Raw genomic sequence first — 25,880 nt, forward strand, 5'->3', positions numbered from 1 at the left:
GGGAAACACAAACTGACATGGGAACAGTGTCTCGGGACAACTCCAAGTGAAAGGGTTCAGAGCCTGGCTGAGAATCAGGGGTTAGGCTTTATGGGTCAAAGTTTATGACCTCTGGTTGGGGATGGGCAAGCTTACCAAAGGAGGACAATGTCAAAATGTGTAAAGTACCAAAGTTATGAGTACTGACAGACTGGTAAACCTTCTTCAGCCAACCACATATTTTCTAAATCTGAACGGAAGGAGGAAAAATGCTGCTGTCCTTTGTTGAACATTTGAACCGAATTGATGACAACACAAAAGGATGGTGGCAAATCAATCCATTTAACGGTAATGAAATACATCATCATCTGCTAGTACATCATTATCTGAGACCCCTCCGGGAAAGACAAAGGTTAATTTAGTTGTTGGATTTTTTTCATCTACATCATGTTATGTGTTTGTGTCTGTGTGGGAGACATTGGAAACACTTGAAATAGCTTCTGGATATAAAAGTTCTCTGCTGTAAATTCACCACCTAGCTTACACAGGTAAACCCACACATATAATTATTGAACCAAAACAGAACAATTTATTCTCTAATGTACTTTTCATTACAGTATCCAATAAACAGGTGGTAGACCTACCCTACCCTAATTCAATGTCTATTCCACATTGGTTCAACGTAATTCCGTTAAAATTACGTGGAAACAATGTGGATTCAACCAGTGTGTGCCCAGTGGGACAGCATCAGTATAGAATTTAGGAATAATAAAAGAGATGCTAAAAGTTGGGGTGTTTTCAGTTCGAAAAGCAGATGTTTTCTGTGATGTCACCTCGGGGAAAAATATGAATGCTGTATACAGACCTAGTCATAACTCCACCTCCATAGGGAGGAGGGGGGGGGGGGACAGAAAAGAAAGGTAGCACAGTAAATAAGGCATCTAACTTTTATCATCCTCGGGTCGTCCGCCCGAGGGAAAACTGCACCCCCTGTTACCGGTCAATCAGAGGCCGAACCTTAATACTCATGCTACGCAATGTACATTCCATAGATAAGGTCAACGAATCACACGCTGCCTCATCTCCTATGATCCTCCTTCAGAATAAAAGTATATAATCACCATCATTATCAACGGAATCATCATCATCATCACCATTATTGTGACAAACATTTTAGAGTTTCAAATCAACACTGTACATATTTTACATTATGGTACATTGGTATTTACTGTATGTTGTTGTGTTTGTAGTCCTGTCAGGAAGTAGAATAACACTGTTATCATGAACAGATACATACAGCGGTACAGTGCACAATGATGACAATTTTCAAACTAAACCGCTAACCAGGTTTTCAAGGATAACTGTGACTGAACCCATATTAATCACTGAACAGAGGTGGTTAGCACAAACTGTGACTGAACCCATATTAATCACTGAACAGAGGTGGTTAGCACAAACTGTGACTGAACCCATATTAATCACTGAACAGAGGTGGTTAGCACAAACTGTGACTAAACCCATATTAATCACTGAACAGAGGTGGTTAGCACAAACTGTGACTGAACCCATATTAGTCACTGAACAGAGGTGGTTAGCACAAACTGTCACTGAACCCATATTAATCACTGAACAGAGGTGGTTAGCACAAATTGTGACTGAACCCATATGAATCACTGAACAGAGGTGGTTAACACAAACAGTGACTGAACCCATATGAATCACTGAACAGAGGTGGTTAGCACAAACAGTGACTGAACCCATATTAGTCACTGAACAGAGGTGGTTAGCACAAACTGTGACTAAACCCATATTAGTCACTGAACAGAGGTGGTTAGCACAAACTGTGACTAAACCCATATTAGTCACTGAACAGAGGTGGCTAGCACAAACAGTGACTGAACCCATATTAGTCACTGAACAGAGGTGGTTAGCACAAACTGTGACTAAACCCATATTAGTCACTGAACAGAGGTGGTTAGCACAAACTGTGACTAAACCCATATTAATCACTGAACAGAGGTGGTTAGCACAAACAGTGACTGAACCCATATTAATCACTGAACAGAGGTGGTTAGCACAAACTGTGACTGAACCCACATTAATCAGGGGTTAAATGAGGCAAAAACCACCACTCACCTCACTCAAGTCAAGTCTACCTCACAACCAATCCTGCTTGTCTGACATGGCCCAACATATCAGAGTAATACTAAATATACATGGAGAAACATCTGAGAAACAGATATACATTGCAAACAGTGTCAACTTCACAGATGATCTACTTTGCTCTTCTTCTGTCAGAAAGGCAAACTCTAGCAGAAAATCTCCTAACACTGTTTTGAACTGCAGGTTTGTGACTAACTGCAACCTATAGGTAGCTGCTGTAGGCTGTCCTAAATGAAATCTGGCAGGGCATCTCATTCAAGTGAACTGTGTGAGTCTGGAAGTCGTGGCTATGGAAGACCTACATGTATCTATCCCTGGCCAAATGCAACAGAAGTCTTCTGAGACCATGAATAGACATCTCCATCTCATATTTTCACATATTTCTATTTCTCCCTCCTATCTCCCCCACACATCATGATTGGTCCTATAGCGTTGTGGGGAGGGGCTTAGAGAAAGAGGAGGGGCCTGACAACAAATGCACCAGGAAGGAAAAGCACACCTGCGTTGCCTGGCGATAACAACTTTACTTTCTAGACTGGCGGACTGACACACACCTCTTGTAAACGCTTATCTATACACATACAATATTGATCATGTGAATTATGTGGAAAATTAACAAAGCTAATCAAAAAATGAAAAAAGAAACAACCATAAAAACAACTGTACACAAAACTTCACAGACAATGTTGAGAATTATAATCACATTTTCTTTTTTGTTATTTTTTAGCTTTGTTATTGTTGTTGTTGATATGGACAAAGACGTCTTGGTTGAAGCCTGGTATCTTAGGTTGCTGGGTTGCTAGGCCTCTGAAGGCGTGGACGGAAGCTGGAAGTGCCTACGCTATCAAAACATCCAGGACAGGTGGAATGATGAAACTACAAAGAGGAAATAAAGGAGCTAAGCGTAAATTACGGCTCCATCTCAGTGTCTTTGTATGGTGAAAACCAACCCAGAATGTCCATGTTGGCTCAATCTGAGTGTGTCTCAATGGGTAAACTCAGAGAAGAGCATCCATTTTGGCTTTCCCTCCCAGTGTGTCTCTATAGGGAAACTGTTATACTTGGACGTGGGTCCCCTGGGACTGAAGGATCTGGACACTGGAGATGATCTTCTTCTGGTGACCCGCCAAGGTCACATCCATCTTAACGAGCTCACTAGAGGAGAGGACAGAGGACAGAGGAAGAAGGGAGTTTACAAAATGACAAAATTAACAACAGACTCCTCTTTTCTCCAGCTCTGTCTATTCCTACTCTCTTTTCTCCAGCCCTAACCTCATCCCCAGGCCAGCTCTGCCCATGTATCTCACCTGATGCTGATGTAGAGGACAGAGTCCAGGGTGACGTATCCAGCACTGGTGAAGTTCCCCTTGTACTGTCCCATCTTGATGGCATCCAGCCACTCCTCCATCGTACTCACACTGAACTCTGGAGTGGCCGGGTCTTCCCTGCTGGGCAAACAGGAGAGAATATACACATTCATTAAATAAGACAGTCCAGATACAGTACTAGTTCTAATAGTTTATTATGGATCTAACAGTGTGTGCTTGAAAACTGGGTCTACAGTGGTTCTGATTGTGCCTGTGGTTTTGGCCCATTGTAACTCACCATAATGAGCTGTTGGCCAGCTCTCGGAGGCTGGCTGGGTCTCTGATCAGCTTATCCAGGGTGGTGACGATCTGGCCAAACTTAGGCCGTTCGCTGCGGCCCTTCTCCCAACACTCCAACATCAGCTGGTGGAGGACCACAGGACAGTCCATAGGGGCCGGAAGACGGTAACCCTCATCTATCGCTTTGATCACCTAGTGGGGAAGAAATAAAAAATAGAGGAGGATTAGATGGTCCTTAGTCAATCACAGTAATCACCTACCGAGTATGGGAGATAAAGCCAACTGAGCCCACCGAGCTTCTACGCCAAACCAACCCACGACTGACAAGAACAGCCATCAAGACAAATCATTGATGAATCATTACCATATCAGCTATACACCGACACTGTGCTTTATTATAATGAAACTACTCACATCCTGGTTGGACATCTCCCAGTAGGGTCTCTCTCCGTATGAGACCACCTCCCACATGACGATGCCATAGCTCCACACATCACTGGCTGACGTGAACTTCCTGTAGGCAATAGCCTCTGGAGACGTCCATCGGATGGGGATCTTCCCTCCCTGGAAGGGTTAATAAGATGATCATAAAGGGTTAATAACACATTTAGAAAGGGTTAATAAAAACATTGCTGAATGGCTGATACAATATATTTTTTAAACAACTAGAATTGATTCATTTCTACTTTGGCAAATGAGTGAATTGAGTTGAAAGAGAGAGAACAATGCACGTTGTGGAGGCGTTGGTAGGAAAGCTCAAAGAACTGCATGGAAACACAACAGAGTAGTCTTACGGTTTTACCTCATACTTCTTATTGATGAAAACCCTCAAAAACAGAGCATCTCTTTCTATTCACACACCAACAGAGGGAACGCAGTAGTGATTTGACTTCCTTCCTCCATCTCTCCCTTTTCACTCATCTTTCACAAGCCATTTTTTACTTTGTTGTTCACAGGGAAAATAAAGATAAAAGAAGTGTATATGAAGAGTTTATTTCCAAAGCTGTATCCGACAATTTTTCACATTTGTGTTTTTTCACGAGAAATGATTGCTTATGGGTACCTTCATGTATGTGTAAAATATTAATGTTCTCAGATTTTTTATTAATACATTTTAGCTGTGTATTAAAACGTTTTTGTTGTTGCTGAATGCATTTATATACATTGTAGCTGGAATGTAATGTTCGTATTCTGTACATTTGACTGTGATATGTGGTTGTCTCAACAAGCTATTTTAAGATGAATACATGAACTGTAAGTCGCTCTGGATAAGAGAATCTACAATACCAGTCAAAAGTTTGGACAAACCTTCTCATTCAAAGGTTTTTCATTATTTTTAATATTTTCTACATTGTAGAATAATAGTGGAGAAATCAACACTATGAAATTACACATGGAATCACATAGCAATCAAAAAAAGTGTTAAACAAATCAAAATAAATGTTATATTCTTCAAAGTAGCCACCCTTTGCGTTGATGACAGCTTTGCACACCTTAGCATTCTCTCAACCAGTTTCATGAGTAATGATTTTCCAACAGTCTTGAAGGAGTTCCCACATATTTGTACTTGTTGGCTGCTTTTCCTTCACTCTGCAATCAACTCATCCCAAACCATCTCAATTAGGTTGAGGTCAGGTGATTGTGGAGGCCAGATCATCTGATGCAGCACTCCATCACTCTCCTTCTGGGTCAAATAGCCCTTACACAGCCTGGAGGTGTGTTTTGGGTCATTGTCCTGTTGAAAATCAAATGATAGTCCCAATAAGCGCAAACAAGATGGATGGTGTATCGCTACAGAATTCTGTGGTAACCATGCTGATTAAGTGTGCCTTGAATTCTAAATAAATCACAGGCAGTGTCACCAGCAAAGCACCCCCTCACTATCACTCCTCCTCCTCCATGCTTCACAATGGGAGCCACACTTGAGGAGATAATCTGTTCACCTACTCCGCGTCTCACAAAGACACGGTGGTTGCAACCAAAAATCTCAAATTTGGACTCATCAGACCAAAGGACAGATTTCCACCGGTCTAATGTCCATTTCTCGTGTTTCTTGGCCCAAGCAAGTCTCTTCTTTTTATTTGTGTCCTTTTAGTAGTGATTTATTTGCAGCAATTCAACCATGAAGGCCTGATTAACGCAGTCTCTAACAGCCGATGTTTGAATGGGTCTGTTACTTGAACTCTGTGAAGCATTTATTTAGGCTGCAATCTGAAGTTAACTCTAATGAACTTATCTTCTGCAGTTGAGGTAACTCTGGGTCTTCCTTCCCTGTGGCGGTTCTCATGAGAGCCAGTTTCATCATAGCGCTTGCAACTGCACTGAAATTTTCAGAATTGACTGACCTTCTTGCCTTAAAGTAATGATGGACTATCATTTATCTTTGCTTATTTGAGCTGTTCTTGCCATAATATAGACTTGGTATTTTACCAAATAGGCTATCTTCCGTATGCCACCCCTACCTTGTCACATCACAACTGATTGGCTCAAAGGCATTAAGGAGGAAAGAAATTCCACAAATTAACTTTTAACAAGGCACACCCATTAATTGAAATACATTCCAGGTGACCAGTTTATGAAGCTGGTTGAGAATGTCTAGAGTGTTCAAAGCTGTCATCAAGGCAAATGTTGGCAACTTTGACGAATCTCAAATATAAAATATATTTGATTTGTTCAACACTTTTTGGGTTACTACATGATTCCATATGTGTTATTCCATAGTTTTGATGTCTTCACTAGTATTCTACAATGTAGAAAATAGTAAAAAATAAAGAAAAATACGTAACTACTTGTCTCTCTAAAATGAAACCAAGTCTGTCATTGAACAACCTCATGCCATGAATAGATAGTGAAAAAGCAAACCAATCTCTGTTTAATCAATAAAAGCTAATTTACCAACATTTCAGATGATTTGAAGAAACTCTTCATATGGAGTAGTTTCAGCAGAAAACAGGCTTTTAAACGGCATTGGAGACTGTGTATAAGAAGGACACAGGAGACAACATTAGGATGCCTGTTTGACTCCCTATGCAGATCACACCAGTATTTTAACATTCTACTACTGCACTCCTATAGTCCCAGCTCTCTAGTCAAAGTCAAATTAAAGAGACAAAGTGAGCAGTCTCTATCCACAGTACATCTCTCCCTCTCTCCTCTTCATCTCGCTCAACGTTTACTCTCTCTCTTGCTTTCTCTCTAACTCTACCCCCCCTCTCTCTAATTTTCTCTCATCTCTCTCTTTCTCCCTCCCTACTCTCTCTCTCTTTCAATTCAATTCAAATGGGCTTTATTGGTATTGAAAACGTGTTTACATTGCCAAAGCAAGTAAAATAAACAACGAACAAAAGTGAGAAGACTCAAAACATCATCAACAAAAAAACTATCAAAAATCTAAAGTAAACATTGCACTCCCAAAGGTTTCAAGGGTTATATTATAAACTATATTATCAGCTATGTTTTAGCAAGGTGCAAATAGTTGTAGTACAAATAGTAGGTAAAGATAAATAAACACATACATATTGGTGGTATTTCCATGTTGTTTGTGCTGCACTGGTTCACCTTTTCTCATAGCAACAGGTCAAACAGTGCATTTGGAAAGTATTCAGACCCCTTGACTTTTTACACATTTTATTACATTACAGCTTTATTCTCAAATTGATTCAATTGTTTTTCCCCTCATCAATCTACACACAACACCTCATAAAGAAAAAGCAAAAACAGAATATTAGACATGTTTGCACATTTATAATAATTAAAAAATGAAACATGATATCAACATTCAGTATTCAGACCCTTTACTCATTACTTTGTAGAAGCCCCTATGGCAGTGATTACAGCATAATGTCTTCTTGAGAATGATGCTACAAGCTTGGCACACCTGTATTTGGGAATTTTATCCCATTCTCCTCTGCAGATCCTCTCAAGCTCTGTCAGGTTGGATGAGGAGTGTCGTTGCACAGCTATTTTCAGGTCTCTCCAGAGATCTTAGATCGGGTTCAAGTCCTGGATGGGCAACTCAAAGACATTCAGAGATTTGTCCCGAAGCCACTCCTGCGTTTTCTTGTGTGTGCTTAAGGTCGTTGTCCTGTTGGAAGGTGAACCTTCGCACCATTCTGAGGTCCTGAGTTCTCTGGAGCAAGTTTTCTTTAAGGATCTTTCTGTACTTTGCTTTGTTCATCTTTCCCTCGATCCTGAGTAGTCTCCCAGTCCCTGTCACTGAAAAACATCTTCACAGCATGATGCTGCCACCACCATGCTTCACCGGATGGTGCCAGTTTTCATCCAGACATGACGCATGGCATTCAGGCCAAGGAGTTCAAACTTGGTTTCATCAGACCAGAGAATCTTGTTGTTCATGGTCAGTTTCCTTTAGGTACCTTTTAGCAAAGGCCAGGTGGGTTGTCATGTGCCTTTTACTGAGGAGTGGCTTCCATCTAGAATCCAAGTTTGGTGGAGTGCTACAGAGATGGTTGCTCAGTTTGGCCGGGCGGCCAGCTATAGGAAGAGTCTTGGTGATTCGAAACTTCTTCCATTTATGAATGATGGAGGTCACTGTGATCTTGGAGACCTTCAATGTTGCAGACATTTTTGGTACCCGTCCACAGATCTGTGCCTCGACACAATCCTCTCTCGGAGCTCTATGGACAATTCCTTCGACCTAATGGCTTGGTTTTTGCTCTGACATGCACTGTCATCTGTAGGACCTTATATAGACAGGTGTGTACCTTTCCAAATCATGTCCATTAATTTAATTTACCACAGGTGGACTCCAATCAAGTTGTAGAAACATCTCAAGGATGATCAATGGAAACAGGATGCACCTGAGCTCAATTCTCTTTGGCATTATGGGGTATTGTGTGAAGATTGATGAGGAAAAAATGTATTTTAATACATTTTAGAATAAGGCTGTAATGTAATAAAATGTGGAAAAAGTCAAGGGATTTGAATACTTTCCGAATGCACTGTACATCTTGCTGCTGTACCCTGCGGTATTTCGCCCAACACACATGGGAGTTTAGCAATGTTTGATTTGTTTTCCAATTCTTTGTGGGTCTCTCTCTAACTCCTTCCCTCCCTTCTCTCTCGCTCCATCTCTTCCTAATCTCGCTTCACTCTTACTCTCCATCTCTCTCTCCTACTAAACCTCCCTCTCCTCCCTCTCCTCTCCTCCCTCTCCAGGGCTATCTATGCTAATGCCCCATTAAAGAAACATCTCTAACACTTCCCTGTGAATACCGATGGAGAAGTGTCTTTGTGTGAGCATATCATATGAGGCGCCATGCAGTGCAGCGCTGCTTATTACGCCATTTACAGCCTGTGTATAATGCTCAGTGAATGGGGTTACACGTAGGTGAGTTATAAAGGCTGTGTCTATGTTGTATGTTATAATATAATGCATTATTTATAGCATGTAAAATGTTCTCAGTGGCTACTAGCTTCTCAACGGCTACTAGCTATCTTTCTATCTTTCCCCATTACAGCACAGTGATGATGAGATGTCTTCATATTTGCTGCTGGCTTTTTTAAAAAACCTTTTGAATTCCACAACCTTTTAATTCCACTCTCTTCTCGTTACTTTTTAATTCCCATGTTCGTATTTGGACAGGTTCATCCTCTCTCCTCTTCTTCAAGTTTGACAGCTCCAACAAACTACTTTATTCCTCTACACTAACCCTGAGCCAGATTCACATGAATCCCACCACTCATTATGTCTCGTTAAGCCTAATAACTTATTAGAATAATTAGGGCTTGTTAGGAGCAACCTTGAAACCAGCAGGTCTTTTAGCACCTGGAGTGGAGAGTGCTGGGTAGTTAGGAAGATACATATGTTCAATTCCAACCTCTAACCCTTTACTCGCTATGCTTCTTTGTAGATCTGAATGGATTATACCTAACCAGTACTTTTATATCTTCTGGAATTGCCAAGGGGGTAAAGGAGTTGATCTGGCATTGGGCATTAGAACGAGCTCTCTCTATTCATCTCCAGGGGGTAAAGGAGTTGATCTAGCATTGGGCATTAGAACGAGCTCTCTCTATTCATCTCCAGGGGGTAAAGGAGTTGATCTAGCATTGGGCATTAGAACGAGCTCTCTCTATTCATCTCCAGGGGGTAAAGGAGTTGATCTGGCATTGGGCATTAGAACGAGCTCTCTCTATTCATCTCCAGGGGGTAAAGGAGTTGATCTAGCATTGGGCATTAGAACGAGCTCTCTCTATTCATCTCCAGGGGGTAAAGGAGTTGATCTGGCATTGGGCATTAGAACGAGCTCTCTCTATTCATCTCCAGGGGGTAAAGGGGTTGATCTGGCATTGGGCATTAGAACGAGCTCTCTCTATTCATCTCCAGGGAGTAAAGGGGTTGATCTGGCATTGGGCATTAGAACGAGCTCTCTCTATTCATCTCCAGGGGGTAAAGGGGTTGATCTGGCATTGGGCATTAGAACGAGCTCTCTCTATACATCTCCAGGGGGTAAAGGAGTTGATCTGGCATTGGGCATTAGAACGAGCTCTCTCTATTCATCTCCAGGGGGTAATGGAGTTGATCTGGCATTGGGCATTAGAACGAGCTCTCTCTATTCATCTCCAGGGGGTAATGGAGTTGATCTGGCATTGGGCATTAGAACGAGCTCTCTCTATTCATCTCCAGGGGGTAAAGGAGTTGATCTGGCATTGGGCATTAGAACGAGCTCTCTCTATTCATCTCCAGGGGGTAAAGGGGTTGATCTGGCATTGGGCATTAGAACGAGCTCTCTCTTTTCATCTCCAGGGGGTAATGGAGTTGATCTGGCATTGGGCATTAGAACGAGCTCTCTCTATTCATCTCCAGGGGGTAAAGGAGTTGATCTGGCATTGGGCATTAGAACGAGCTCTCTCTATTCATCTCCAGGGGGTAAAGGAGTTGATCTGGCATTGGGCATTAGAACGAGCTCTCTCTATTCATCTCCAGGGGGTAAAGGGGTTGATCTGGCATTGGGCATTAGAACGAGCTCTCTCTATTCATCTCCAGGGGGTAAAGGGGTTGATCTGGCATTGGGCAGTAGAACGAGCTCTCTCTATTCATCTCCAGGGGGTAAAGGAAGGGACAATGGACTAAACGGGTGAGAGGATCGAGGGGTGAAGGGATAAGAGAGAGAGGTAAGACAATAAAAGCTTTTTCTTTGCGAAACCTGCAATTATCCCAGTAGGAAGACAAGGGGCACTGTTACCAATATGTTCATCTTTCATTTGCTGTATTGGACTTGTTAATGTGTGAAAGTTTAAAATGTCTAAAAAATATTTTTGAATATCCCGCGCTTCCTTTTCAGCGGAATGTTGGGGGGAACCCCTAGCCATAAGAAGTTTTAAGCACAGATCAGATACAACAGCCGACATGAGACAAGACAAAGCAAGCCAGTTTTAGAATATTACGTTGCAGAACAGCTGACAGAAGACCGCCCATTCAGATCAAATAGTATATTCCCTGACGAAGGCCTTGCAGCGGAAGAGTTTTTAAACTTTGTTTCCATTGAACATGCAATACAAATAAAGGCATTTTAATCAATGGTCTTCCTTTCTTTTTGAAGACGAGATGAGCAGTTGAGATTAAGGACCCTGGGACTATACACCTCCCTCTGCAACTGGATCCTGGACTTCTTGATGGCCCGCCCCCAGGTGGTAAGGGTAGGTAACAACACATCTGCCACGCTGATCCTCAACACGGGGGTGCCTCAGGGGTCCGTGCTCAGTCCCTCCTGTAATCCCTGTTCACTCATTACTGCATGGCCAGGCACGACTCCAACACCATTATTAAGTTTGCAGACGACACAACAGTGGTAGGCCTGATCACGGACAACAATGAGACAGCCTATAGGGAGGAGGTCAGAGACCTGACTGTGTGGTGCCAGGACAACAACCTCTCCCTCAACAACCTCTCCCACATTGACTCTGTAGCGGTACCACCTGTATATAGCCTCCACATTGACTCTGTACCGGTACCTCCTGTATATAGCCTCCACATTGACTCTGTACCGGTACCTCCTGTATATAGCCTCCACATTGACTCTGTACCGGTACCTCCTGTATATAGCCTCCACATTGACTCTGTACCGGTACCTCCTGTATATAGCCTCCACATTGACTCTGTACCGGTACCTCCTGTATATAGCCTCCACATTGACTCTGTACCGGTACCTCCTGTATATAGCCTCCACATTGACTCTGTACCGGTACCTCCTGTATATAGCCTCCACATTGACTCTGTACCGGTACCTCCTGTATATAGCCTCCACATTGACTCTGTACCGGTACCTCCTGTATATAGCCTCCACATTGACTCTGTACCGGTACCTCCTGTATATAGCCTCGCTGCTGTTATTTTACTGCTACTCTTTTATTATTATTATTATTATTTTAAACCTGCATTGTTGGTTAAGGCCTTGTAAGTAAGCATTTCACTGTAAGGTGTTCTATTCGGAGCATGTGACAAATTTGATTTGATTTGACTGTTTTCACAGTAACGGTGTCTCTTTACAATGAAGTGATGAAACTTTGAAACAAAGTTGCCACTTGTAGCAAGGTGTTTTAGCAAACAAGTATCATGAAATACATGGACCAGAAATAGGCCTCACTTTGACTTGTCTGATAAATATCAGCAAGCTAGGTAGCTGCAGCAAAAAGCTTTCATTTTGGCGAAACGGATCCGTCTCATCTCAATTTAGACTAACAGGGACTGACAGGCTGTTTCACGCGTGATTTGTCATTCTACCCCCCTCTCTCTTTCTCTCACAAAAAAAGAAGGGAATAAAGGGGAAATTTGGAGGTAAGGGGTAAGGGGAAAAGAGGAAAGGAAAGAGAGTTGAGAACGAGAAAGGCTAGGGAGTGAGGAAAGGAGCGAGAGGTGAGAAGGAGAAAGGTTAGGGAGTGAGGAAAGGAGAGAGAGGTAAGAAGGAGAAAGGCTAGGGAGTGAGGAAAGGAGCGAGAGGTGAGAAGGAGAAAGGCTAGGGAGTGAGGAAAGGAGCGAGAGGTGAGAAGGAGAAAGGATAGGGAGTGAGGAAAGGAGAGAGAGGTGAGAAGGCGAAAGACTAGGGAGTGAGGAAAGGAGCAAGAGGTGAGAAGGAGAAAGGCTAGGGAGTGAGGAAAGGAGCGAGAGGTGAGAAGGAGAAAGGCTAGGGAGTGAGGAAATGAGAGAGAGATGTGAGAAGGAGAAAGGCTAGGAAGTTATAAAAGGGGGATGAGGGTTGAGGTGGATGAGAGAGGTAAGAGAGGAAATACCAACATACCACAGTATGGGTGGACAGGGGCACTGATATGGACTAACGAGCTCTCTCCTTATCTTCCTCACTAACATACAGAAGGCTACAACTTTAATACAAATATTTACTGTCTAAGCAAATTCCAATTGCACCATCATGTATGAGCCTTTCAAAAACAAGGATTTAAATGTAATAATCCTTCGCATAACACATTCTCTGGTTCTCTTACCCGTGTGGTATAAGGGTGTGTGTCTGTCTTACCCGTGTAGTATAAGGGTGTGTGTCTGTCTTACCCGTGTGGTATAATGGTGTGTGTCTGTCTTACCCGTGTAGTATAAGGGTGTGTGTCTGTCTTACCCGTGTGGTATAATGGTGTGTGTCTGTCTTACCCGTGTAGTATAAGGGTGTGTGTCTGTCTTACCCGTGTGGTATAATGGTGTGTGTCTGTCTTACCCGTGTGGTATAATGGTGTGTGTTTGTCTTACCCGTGTGGTATAATGGTGTGTGTCTGTCTTACCCGTGTGGTATAAGGGTGTGTGTCTGTCTTACCCGTGTGGTATAAGGGTGTGTGTCTGTCTTACCCGTGTGGTATAATGGTGTGTGTCTGTCTTACCCGTGTGGTATAATGGTGTGTGTCTGTCTTACCCGTGTGGTATAAGGGTGTGTGTCTGTCTTACCCGTGTGGTATAATGGTGTGTGTCTGTCTTACCCGTGTGGTATAATGGTGTGTGTCTGTCTTACCCGTGTGGTATAATGGTGTGTGTTTGTCTTACCCGTGTGGTATAATGGTGTGTGTCTGTCTTACCCGTGTGGTATAAGGGTGTGTGTCTGTCTTACCCGTGTAGTATAATGGTGTGTGTCTGTCTTACCCGTGTGGTATAATGGTGTGTGCCTGTCTTACCCGTGTGGTATAATGGTGTGTGTCTGTCTTACCCGTGTGGTATAATGGTGTGTGTCTGTCTTACCCGTGTAGTATAAGGGTGTGTGTCTGTCTTACCCGTGTAGTATAAGGGTGTGTGTCTGTCTTACCCGTGTGGTATAATGGTGTGTGCCTGTCTTACCCGTGTGGTATAAGGGTGTGTGCCTGTCTTACCCGTGTGGTATAATGGTGTGTGTTTGTCTTACCCGTGTGGTATAATGGTGTGTGTCTGTCTTACCCGTGTGGTATAATGGTGTGTGTCTGTCTTACCCGTGTAGTATAAGGGTGTGTGTCTGTCTTACCCGTGTGGTATAATGGTGTGTGCCTGTCTTACCCGTGTGGTATAAGGGTGTGTGTCTGTCTTACCCGTGTGGTATGATGGTGTGTGTTTGTCTTACCCGTGTGGTATAATGGTGTGTGTCTGTCTTAGCCGTGTGGTATAAGGGTGTGTGTCTGTCTTACCCGTGTGGTGTAATGGTGTGTGTCTGTCTTACCCGTGTGGTATAATGGTGTGTGTCTGTCTTACCTGTGTGGTATAATGGTGTGTGTCTGTCTTACCTGTGTGGTGTATGCTGCCTCAGGGTCGTCCTCCAGTACTCGTGACAGGCCGAAGTCAGACACCTTACACACCAGGTTGCTGTTGACCAAGATGTTGCGTGCGGCCAGGTCTCGGTGAACGTAGCTCATGTCAGACAGGTACTTCATGCCCGACGCAATGCCCCGCAGCATGCCCACCAGCTGGATCACTGTGAACTGACCGTCTTGTTTCTATTGGAAAGAGGAAGAGGGAGAGACAGAGAGAAAGAGGGGTGGGGGAGAAATGGAGAGATAGAGAGAGAGAGAGAGAGAGAGAGAGAGAGAGAGAGAGAGAGAGAGAGAGAGAGAGAGAGAGAGAGAGAGAGAGAGAGAGAGAGAGAGAGAGAGAGAGAGAGAGAGAGAGAGAGAGAGAGAGAGAGAGAGAGATGTTCGCTGTTGTATGTTCTGTCGGTGTTGTCACCATCAGCCCAGCAACAATTTACCCTTGGGGAACAATAACGTTTATTGAATTGTCTTGAATTTCATTGAACACACATATGCACATTGTGTTACCACCACAGCAGTCCTGCTCTGTGAATAACACCCCCAGCCTGACTCTATCTCATAAATCCTTCTCCACAGTTCCTCTGCTAATATACAGCAGGCTGTATCACTGAGAACAGATCACCACTGTTACCACTCTCATTACCGCAATACAGATACAGTTCTCTTTAAGTGGAGCCCATTCCCCTCCATGATAATCTGGCTAAATGATGATGAAAACTGACAGGGAAGAGAAAGAAGACTGCTCTCTCAAACACACACACTCACACACACACACACACACGCACACGCACACGCACACACACACACACACACACACACACACACACACACACACACACACACACACACACACACACACACACACACACACACACACACATGCGTTGGCGATGTTTGATCTGGGTAGTGAGCATAATGACGCTCATAAAAAGCCAATATAATTCTGAGATCAGTTTTATGGGTAATAGGCTAAACACTGAGTTACACGGGTTTCATTAGACCCCAGATCAATGAAGAAGCACTGGTCACAAAAACAATGCATCTCTCTCTCTCTCTTTCAATCTATTTCACTTTCACCCCTCTCCCTCTCTCTCTTTCATTCTATTTAACCCCTCTCTCCCTCTCTCTTTCTTATTGTCTCTCACTCCATTTCTTTCTCCTCCCTCTGTCTCCCTCCCTTCCACTCTCCAACCCCCACTCCCCCCTTCTCTCTCAAATCCCTTACTGGAAGTGCTATAAGGAGATTGTTAAAGGAGGAAGTCTGTGGGTTAGAGAGACAGAGCAATCAATCAGCATTTCACAAAACAAGACCTAATTAACTTGCTCCACAGCTGCTGAAACACCGGTAGAGGAGATACAGTACCAGTCCATTGTTTTACAACACCTACCTATCAAAGGGTTTTTCATTATTTTCACTATCTTCTACATTGTAGAATAACAATGAAGACATGAAAACTATGAAATAACACATGGAATCATGTAGTAACCAGAAAAGTGTTAAACAAATCAAAAGATATGTTATATTTGAGATTCTTCAAAGTAGCCACCCTTTGCACACTCTTGGAATTCTCTCAACCAGCTTGAAGGGTTTGCCACATGTTGGCTGCTTTTCCTTCACACTGCGGTCCGACTCATCACAAACCATCTCAATTTGGTTGAGGTCAGGTGATTGTGGAAGTCATGTCATCTGATACAGCACTCCATCACTCTTCTTCTTGGTAAAATAGCCCTTACACTGCCTGGAGGTGTGTAAGACACGGCGGTTGGAACCAAAAATCTCCACTTTGGACTTCAGACTTCAGACTGACAAATTTCGACCTGTCTAATGTCCATTGCTCATGTTTCTTGGCCCATACAAGTCTCTTCTTCTTATTGGTGTTCTTTTAGTACTGATTTCTTTGCAGCAATTGGACCATGAAGGCCTGATTCACACGGTCTCCTCTGAACAGTTGATGTTGAGATGTGTCTGTTACTTGAACTCTGAAGCATTTATTTGGGCTGCAATTTCTGAGGCTGGTACCTCTCATGAACTTATCCTGTGCAGCAGAGGTAACTCTGGGTCTTCCTTTCCTGTGGGTGGTCCTCATGAGAGCCAGTTTAATCATAGAGCTTGATGGTTTTTGCGACTGAGCTTGAAGAAACGTTCAAAGTTCCTGAAAGTTTCCGTATTGACTGACCTTCATGTCTTAAAGTATTGATGGACTGTCGTTTCTCTTTGCTTATTTGAGCTGTTCTTGCCATAATATGGACTTGGTGTTTTACCAAATAGGGCTATGTTATGTATACCCCCCCACCTTGTCACAACACAAATGATTGGCTCAAACGCATAAACAAGGAATGAAATTCCACAAATATACCTTTAAGAAGGCACACCTGTTCATTGACATGAATTCCAGGTGACTACCTCATGAAGCTGGTTGAGAGAATGCCACTGGTGTGCAAAGCTGTCATCAAGTCAAAGAGCGGCTATTTGAAGAATCTTAAATATAAAATATATTTTGATTTGTTTTCCACTTTTCTGGTTACTACATGATTCCATATGTGTTATTTCATAGTTGTGATGTCTTCACTATTATTCTACAATGGAGAAAGTAGTAAAAATAAAGAAAAACCCTTGAATGAGTAGGTGTTCTAAAACTTTTGACCGGTAGTGTAGATGGATATTACTCTGAGAATGAGAGAGAACTGGTGTGTATGTGTGTGTCTGTGTGCGTGCTTGTGTGTATGCACGCCTTTGTGTGTGTATGTGTGTGCATGTGTGTATTGTGTGTTTGTGGTAGAACAGGAGATGACGTGGGTGGATATTGCTGTGAGATAACGTAAGCTAGCTATAACAGGATTATGGTCTAGTGGATGGATATAGGAGCGGGGAGGTGGACATAACACTCAGGGTTATCTGCTGGTTCAGCTATATATACCAAGGGCAACTCTAAACATTATTGATGCAGTGTGTGTGGGTTTGTGAGTGAATCTGTCCTCCACAGATGTTATTGTGAAATCATTCAGTAGGAGTGAGGCCAGTGGGGTTGAGTGGTGTTCTGTCAGAACTGAAAAGACTCTGAACTGAATGAGGAACTAGTAGTTTCTCTAGAATAACTTTCTATTACTTTCCATCCCTGTTTCAATCAGGAGAGATCTTCAAACACTATGGAGCAGCACAAGCTTCAGACTGTCTTAATATACAGGCAGAATGACTAAGTGAGAGAGTGAGTGAGTGAGTGAGTGAGTGAGTGAGTGAGTGAGTGAGTGAGTGAGTGTGGAACAAACTCAATAAAATCAATAAAATGTATTTATAAAGCACTTTTTAGATCAGCAGAAGTCAAAATGCTTTTTCAGAAACCCAGTCTAAAACCCCAACTAACCTTGAGAAAGGTATCGAGGGATCCATTCTCCATAAATTCTGTGATGATCATCACTGGCTTACCTGAGAAGAGAAAGAACAACACATTACATTAATGCACAGGACACAATACATATATACTGGCTTATCTGAGGACACAGAACAACACAGAACACAATACATATATACTGGCTTATCTGAGGACACAGAAAAATACAGAACAACACAGAACAAAACAACATTCCACATAGATGGGAAGAGAGGAAAGACAGGAAAAGTAAATAGTCACAGTGGAGACCAATCTCATTTAGTCTTTCTCCCTCTCTCCCACCTGTCTCCCCTCCCTCTCTCTCCCTCTCTCTCTCTCTGGGGTACAGCATGGCATGTCATCATCATTCACAGTGACAGCTTCTAATCAGGGCCTTCCATAAACACCAGAAGATAATTACAGTGGGCCAATCCACAAGGGTGTGTGTGTGTGTGTGTGTGTGTGTGTGTGTGTGTGTGTGTGTGTGTGTGTGTGTGTGTGTGTGTGTGTGTGTGTGTGTGTGTGTGTGTGTGTGTGTGTGTGTGTCTGTGTGCAGAGGGCTGTCTCTTGAGATCTCATGAATGCTGATCAGCCTTTTGGGCTCGGGTGGGGGTATTGAACACCTGTGTGTGTTGAGGGAAGGGGGTAAACAGTGTGATTGATTGACAGGTCTAATTCCCCGCCCGGCACCTGGTGGCTTACAAATGATTAACAAAGTGCCCGCACAGGCCCGCACAGTAGTCCCTGTTTCCTTACATGGCCCCCCACAGACGACATCTCCTACAGCCAGAGAAGGGAGTGTACACACACACACACACACACACACACACACACACACACACACACACACACACACACACACACACACACACACACACACACACACACACACACACACACACACACACACACACACAAACAAACTGGTACAGTTTGTAAACACAGCCAATACTACCATACTACTGTGTCAATGGTGATGAATAGGCCACATTTCTCCAATCAGAGATGCTGGGAAGAACCGGGCAGAGATAAGAAGGTAGGAGAGGGAGGGAGATGGAAGGAGAGGGTGGAAAGGAGGAGAGAGGAGACGGAGGGAGATGGGAGGAGAGAGAGAGAGAGAGAGGAAAGGACGGGAGGAGGAAGTGGGTTGAACAAGGAAGGTGAGAGATGGGGAAGAAAGAGGAGGAGATGTGGGGGAGGTGTGAGACAGGGTAAGAGAAGTGAGGAAAGACAGGTGAAGATTGAAAGAGGAGGGAGAAGGGTGAGATTGGGGTGAGAGTGGAGAGGGTATGGCAGAGAATATGGTTGTCAGGGGAGAAGGGCAGGGGAGAGAAATACAGAATAAAATAAGTGAGAGGTAGGTGAAGATGGAGAGGGGGGAGGAGGGAGAAGAGGAAGACAGGGGGAAGGAGAGGGGGAGGAAGGGGAAGGAGAGGAGAGGAGGGCGAGAGGAGGGAGAAGGAAGGAGGGAGAGGGGAGGAGGAAGAGGGGGTGGAGGGAGGGGGAGATGGGTTGTCAGGGGAGGTCAGTAACATCACTGGGAGCCCTACAGCTCTATACTGGGTAAAGACGGTGATGCTTCACCGTAAATGAAATCACTATCTCCCTGAGATAAATGGCACACAAAGAACACACACACTGATAAATGCCTATCCTCACCCCCAGCAGAGGAAAATCCAATTCCCTTTCACTTTGATCCCTTAGACTAATGTGGCTGTCAAACGGGACACTGCCACCAGAGACTAGGCCAGAGGGTGTGTGTGTATCGACTGCAGGGCGAGCATCTGATTTTGAGGCTGTCCTGCAGAGAAGTGTGTCATGTGACTGCTCTATCGAAAGGGACAGATGAAAGGCGCTGTGGGATTGATCCGTACCAAAATAGAGGTCTGACAGCTAACAGCCCGTCCCCCTTACCTAACAGATAGACAGACACGTGTGTGTATGTGTGAGATTGACAGACGAGCGGCCGGCAGGCAGGCAGGCAGGCAGGCAGGCAGGCAGGCAGGCAGGCAGGCAGGCAGGCAGGCAGACAGACAGACAGACAGACAGACAGACAGACAGACAGACAGACAGACAGACAGACAGACAGACAGACAGACAGACAGACAGACAGACAGACAGACAGACAGACAGACAGACAGACAGACAGACAGATGTGATACAACTGGGGAGCTCAAGGTTTGAGGAAAATACAAGAAATAATGTTCTTGAATAAAGGTGTGTGTGCAAAAGCAAAGAGCCCTAACTACAAATATAATGGGATGAGTGTTTCATTGTGGTTCCCAGCTCTGACCGCTGTGAAACCCTTGAGAAAACTTCACCGTTCAGTTGACGAGTCCAGTCCTTCATTCATTATCCTATTGGTCTATAATTCCTCTGCTTTCTGAAGTCTTCATCTGGACTCCTGCCATGGAGAATTAGCATGACAAGATCCCAGGGAGTTAACACCAAACCACACACACACACTCCCCTCTGTCTGTTTATCTCTCCCTCCCTCTGTCACTCTGATCCCCTACAATAGACCCCATTGACCACGTCTTGAGACTGAATCACATGCCAGACATGCACATAAAGCCCTCCTCCAAACACACACGGTCAGGGTGCCACATTTGACCTCTCTCCGTTGGAGTATCAACCCTCTGGAGTATCCCCTCTCTGCTGTGTTAAATGAAGCCCTGTTCTTAAGACCCTACAGAAACACATTCCCTTCAGCCAAAATAAAGAGACATTCATTAAGATGCGTAAAGATAGAGACACTTCAAACCCACAGAATGAAGGAATACCACTCGGTCGAAGATAAGTTGTGTCGCATAAATTAGCTGTTTTCAAGGCTTTCAACTTTAATATCTTCTGAAGAGCCAAGGTTGTCTGATTGCTTCTGGGGTCAATGTGTATGTCCAGTTTCTAACTCAGAGCGGTAATACAGCTGTAGCTTTTGTAACAGAGCCAGTAAACAAGCACCTGACAGAAACAAAGAGCTCTGACGATCAGGACTATATGAAGGCACTCAGCAGTGATGGGATAACACTGCAGCACTGGTAAAGCAAGTAGCCTAGCAGTTAAGAGTGTTGGGCGGGTAACCAAAAGGTCACTGGTTCAAGTCCCCGAGAACACTGGTGAAAAATCTGCTGCTGTGCACTTGAGCATGGATAAGTGGATAAGCATGCTAAATGAAGAAAATGCTGTGTTTATTTGTGTGGTGTGACTGGGAAAGAGAGGTGTTCTCTATTTGCATGTGCGGTAAATATGTGTCTTTAAACTTTAATTTTTTTTTTTTAACCTTTATTTAACCAGGCAAGTCAGTTAAGAACATATTCTTATTTTCAATGACTGCCTGGGAACAGTGGGTTAACTGCCTGTTCAGGGGCAGAACGACAGATTTGTACCTTGTGAGCTCGGGGGTTTGAACTTGCAACCTTCCGGTTACTAGTCCAACGCTCTAACCACTAGGCTACGCTGCCACCCCGTATCTGTGTGTGTGATGCTCAGTGTCCAGCCCAGTTTATTTGCAGAATTGCAGATTGCCTATTGATCTTCTGCCTGGTGTGAGAGCAGCAGAGTGTAAAATGGATCCAGGAGTTTGTGTTTTTAACAGCACTTCATTAACACATGCTTTTAATGAGAGAACAGGCCTCCTATCGCCTCAGTCAACCTCGTACACCACAGGGCTGATCTGTCCACTGTGGAAGTGTTCTAGCGAGAGAAACAACATGGAATGTTAACTGGAGAATGTTAACTGCATATTGATTCAGATAGAGGGGTTTTAACTAAAATATTAATACTATGTGTGAGAGCATATGGATCTCTTCGTACGGCTGGAGGAGGATAAAGTGAGAGACAGAAACACATCAAATCTCCAATAAATTCACCACACAAAGAGTGTTTAAACTAACATTATTCTCCACACAAAGGAGAGCCTCCAAATGCATAACTACTTTACCCAAATACAGGATAACAGATTAGGGGAGAGAATAGAGCAGGCCTTACTTAACCAGGTGCTGAGAGAGAACGTATTAGATAGATAGCCGGCAGATGAGATGACGAGGTGTACCTAATTGTAGGATTTCCAGATGAGCCGATTGCCGCAGCGATTATGTGAGGCTTATAAAGAAAGGATAAATAGATAAAAGGACAGATGGAGAGAGATAGGGAGAGCGCATGCAGCACTTTTCCAATTCGCGGAGAAAAGGTCAATTTCCTCTCTCGTTCTCTTTGTGTGGCGATCTCATTTGCATAACAATGGCAGCAATCACAGAAAGACATGTGGGCTCTCATTAGAATACCAGGATATCAGGATAGAAGGCTCTCATTAGAACACTAGGATATAAGCCTCTCATTAGAATACCAGGATATCAGGCTGGAAGGCTCTCATTAGAATACCAGGATAGAAGGCTCTCATTAGAACACTAGGATATAAGCCTCTCATTAGAATACCAGGATATCAGGCTGGAAGGCTCTCATTAGAATACCAGAATAGAAGGCTCTCATTAGAACACTAGGATATAAGCCTCTCATTAGAATACCAGGATATCAGGATAGAAGGCTCTAATTTGAATACCAGGATAGAAGGCTCTCATTAGAACACTAGGATATAAGCCTCTCATTAGAATAGCAGGATATCAGGATAGAAGGCTCTCATTAGAATACCAGGATATAAGCCTCTCATTAGAATACCAGGACAGAAGGCTCTCATTAGAATACCAGGACAGCAGGATAGAAGGCTCTCATTAGAATACCAGGACAGCAGGATAGAAGGCTCTCATTAGAATACCAGGACAGCGAGATGGAAGGCTCTCATTAGAATACCAGGACAGCAGGATAGAAGGCTCTCATTAGAATACCAGGGCAGCAGGATAGAAGGCTCTCATTAGAATACCAGGACAGAAGGCTCTCATTAGAATACCAGGATATCAGAATAGAAGGCTCTCATTAGAATACCAGGATAGAAGGCTCTCATTAGAATACCAGGATATCAGAATAGAAGGCTCTCATTAGAATACCAGGATAGAAGGCTCTCATTAGAATACCAGGACAGAAGGCTCTCATTAGAATACCAGGACAGAAGGCTCTCATTAGAATACCAGGACAGAAGGTTCTCATTAGAATACCAGGACAGAAGGCTCTCATTAGAATACCAGGACAGAAGGCTCTCATTAGAATACCAGGACAGAAGGCTCTCATTACAATACCAGGACAGCAGGATAGAAGGCTCTCATTAGAATACCAGGACAGCAGGATAGAAGGCTCTCATTAGAATACCAGGATAGAAGGCTCTCATTAGAATACCAGGACAGAAGGCTCTCATTAGAATACCAGGACAGAAGGTTCTCATTAGAATACCAGGACAGAAGGCTCTCATTAGAATACCAGGACAGCAGGATAGAAGGCTCTCATTAGAATACAAGGACAGAAGGCTCTCATTAGAATACCAGGACAGCAGGATAGAAGGCTCTCATTAGATTACCAGGACAGCAGGATAGAATACTCTCATTAGAATACCAGGACAGCAGGATAGAATACTCTCCTTAGAATACCAGGACAGCAGGATAGAAGGCTCTCATTAGATTACCAGGACAGCAGGATAGAATACTCTCATTAGAATACCAGGACAGCAGGATAGAATACTCTCCTTAGAATACCAGGACAGCAGGATAGAAGGCTCTCATTAGATTACCAGGACAGCAGGATAGAATACTCTCATTAGAATACCAGGATAGCGAGATGGAAGGCTCTCATTAGAATACCACAACAGTGGGATGGAATACTCTTACTGGAATACAAGGACAGCGGGATGGAATACTCTTATTAGAATACCATGAAAATGGGATGGAATACTCTTATTAGAATACCATGAAAATGGGATGGAATACTCTTATTAGAATACCATGAAAATGGGATGGAATACTCTTATTAGAATACCATGAAAATGGGATGGAAGGATCTCATTAGAATACCAGGACATTGGGATGGAAGTATCTCATTAGAATACCAGGAAAGTGGGATGGAAGGATCTCATTAAATACCAGGAAAGTGGGATGGAAGGCTCTCATTAGAATACCAGGAAAGTGGGATGGAAGGCTCTCATTAGAATACCAGGAAAGTGGGATGGAAGGATCTCATTGAAATACCAGGAAACGGGATGGAAGGTTCTTGGGGTTTTAAGGGGGTATAATGAGAAAACACACACACATTTACGTACAGGCAGTGTTGCCAACACATTTTCAGGGGAAGTTGCTAGAGGCATGTCGAGTTGTTGCTAAAAGTTGCTAAATGATGTTGTGATGTCATTGCGTGATGACGTCGTTACGTAATAACTTAAAACTGCGTCATTACGTAGAATAGACAATAACTTAACTAAAATTTACTGGCCATCTCGGCAAAAAATATGATTTGACATTTGTTAGTTTAGATTTGTTTTTTTTATTATCACATATTTTTATTTGTAAAAGTAATATAAACACAACACATTTTATTTGATCAAATATTTTTATTTTTAAACACAACACATTGAATTATTGAATTACATTTCATGTATTTTCTTTTTAACTAGTAAACCTATTCTGAAAAATTATAGTTTTAAGCAGTGTATTGGTAGTTAATTAACACGCTACCTAACTGATCAACAATCATAGCTACATGCTAATATCAAGGTATATATGCTCTCTTATCGAACAAGCAACTTAACCCAAATAATGATGTGTGCGCTAGCCATCTCTCTCCAGCTCTCTCCAGGTTGTTGTGCTGTTTGGCTGGCTAGCTGCTCAATGCTTTCCTCCAGATATTGCCACTGTTCTCACTCACACTGCAGTACACACTGTCACCATCAGCTGTGTGTCTCCGCCAGTTCCAGAAAGTCCACTCCTTGCATACGTACTGTAAATATGATGAATCATAGATTGGCAAGGAAATCCTCATCATCTTCAATGTCTCACTGAATGGTCAAGGATTTGGAACCAGCACAAGAGGATGGAGGGGCCTTAAAGCTGTATGTGCCAAACTGCTGCAGAACTTCACTTGGTAGTTTATGCTGGTAACAGGTATCATCAGCCAGCTTCAGTCCATACCGCACCAGGAGTATGGAGTTGAGAGTGTGCAGTGACATTCTATTTCTTAACTTTGACTTGACAACACTCATTTGGCTGAACAGCTGTTCAACCTCCGCATTTGAGTGTGGCAAAGCGAGTGCAGCTTCACGCAGTTCTTCAAATGGATTTGACCCGGAAGAGTCCATGTATTTATTCACTTCACTCCAAAACTTGACTGTATTTTCAGTTCAGTCGCACCTAAACAGATGGATGATTCTCCATTGGGAAACAATTTTATCAATTGTTTGGGGCTGGTATACCAGTAGCTCAGCTACTTTAATAATGTCAGTGGTGCCTTTATTGTGCTTTAGTGTTTCCTTAACGCTGAACAAGGCCATGTTTCGCAAGGCTTCTAGGTTGTCTGGGAGCCTTGCTTGCAGCTCCCAGACAGCTTAAAGCAACAATGTAGTAGATGCACTGTCTCCGAATGACCTTTTCTTCTTCTGGCGCAAGACTGAGTTGGTACACCGTGCTCTCGAAAAGGTACCCAAGGTATGGTAATGGACTGAGATGGACTGAGATGTCCATCCATGGCATCCTTCAGGACATCGATGATTTCCATAGGGTTGACTACTCTGCTGCAGATTGATGTTAAGAGGTGTACCAGATTGTCCAAAAGCTTGACAGGATCTATTTGCTCTCCATCAAATGACTTGTCAGGTAGACATAGTTGGTCTTGTCCATATACATGGCGTGGAGCACATCCGCCATGTATAGCAATGCTCACTGGCCTTGGTCAACTCAAAGTGGAGTTTGAGTTCTTCCCACTGGCTCAATATATGAGTTACCGCAGTGTGGCACACACTTTGGTGATCTGCAGGGGTTTCTGGCCACAATTAATGGTGGCACACGCTGCTTTGTACGCCTCGTGACGTTTTGGGGAAATGTAAAACCAGTTGTAGGTTTCCCTGATTAAGTACTCAACACTCCTAGGGATGGTTTCCCTG

The 25,880-nt window shown here is 43.4% G+C and overlaps 1 protein-coding gene across 2 annotated transcripts in view; it reads right to left on the reverse strand.

The window, feature by feature from the left end:
- Positions 1-873: 873 nt before the first annotated feature.
- The window catches only part of LOC118372431 (ephrin type-A receptor 3-like), a 230,768-nt gene continuing 205,761 nt past the window's right edge, over positions 874-25,880 (reverse strand). The window contains exons 14-19 of one of the 2 annotated variants that reach the window (XM_052476502.1): positions 17,843-17,904; positions 14,457-14,666; positions 4,164-4,313; positions 3,748-3,941; positions 3,450-3,587; positions 874-3,297 (exon numbers count right to left, since the gene is read on the reverse strand). In XM_052476502.1, the coding sequence (XP_052332462.1) occupies positions 3,198-3,297; positions 3,450-3,587; positions 3,748-3,941; positions 4,164-4,313; positions 14,457-14,666; positions 17,843-17,904 (854 nt within the window). In that variant the 3' untranslated portion in view covers positions 874-3,197. Of the gene's footprint in view, positions 3,298-3,449; positions 3,591-3,747; positions 3,942-4,163; positions 4,314-14,456; positions 14,667-17,842; positions 17,905-25,880 lie in introns of both variants that reach the window. The other variant, XM_052476501.1, reaches the window with a different exon arrangement.

The sequence above is a fragment of the Oncorhynchus keta genome, chromosome 23 (assembly GCF_023373465.1).
Source record: "Oncorhynchus keta strain PuntledgeMale-10-30-2019 chromosome 23, Oket_V2, whole genome shotgun sequence".
Classification (NCBI taxonomy): Eukaryota; Metazoa; Chordata; class Actinopteri; order Salmoniformes; family Salmonidae; genus Oncorhynchus; species Oncorhynchus keta.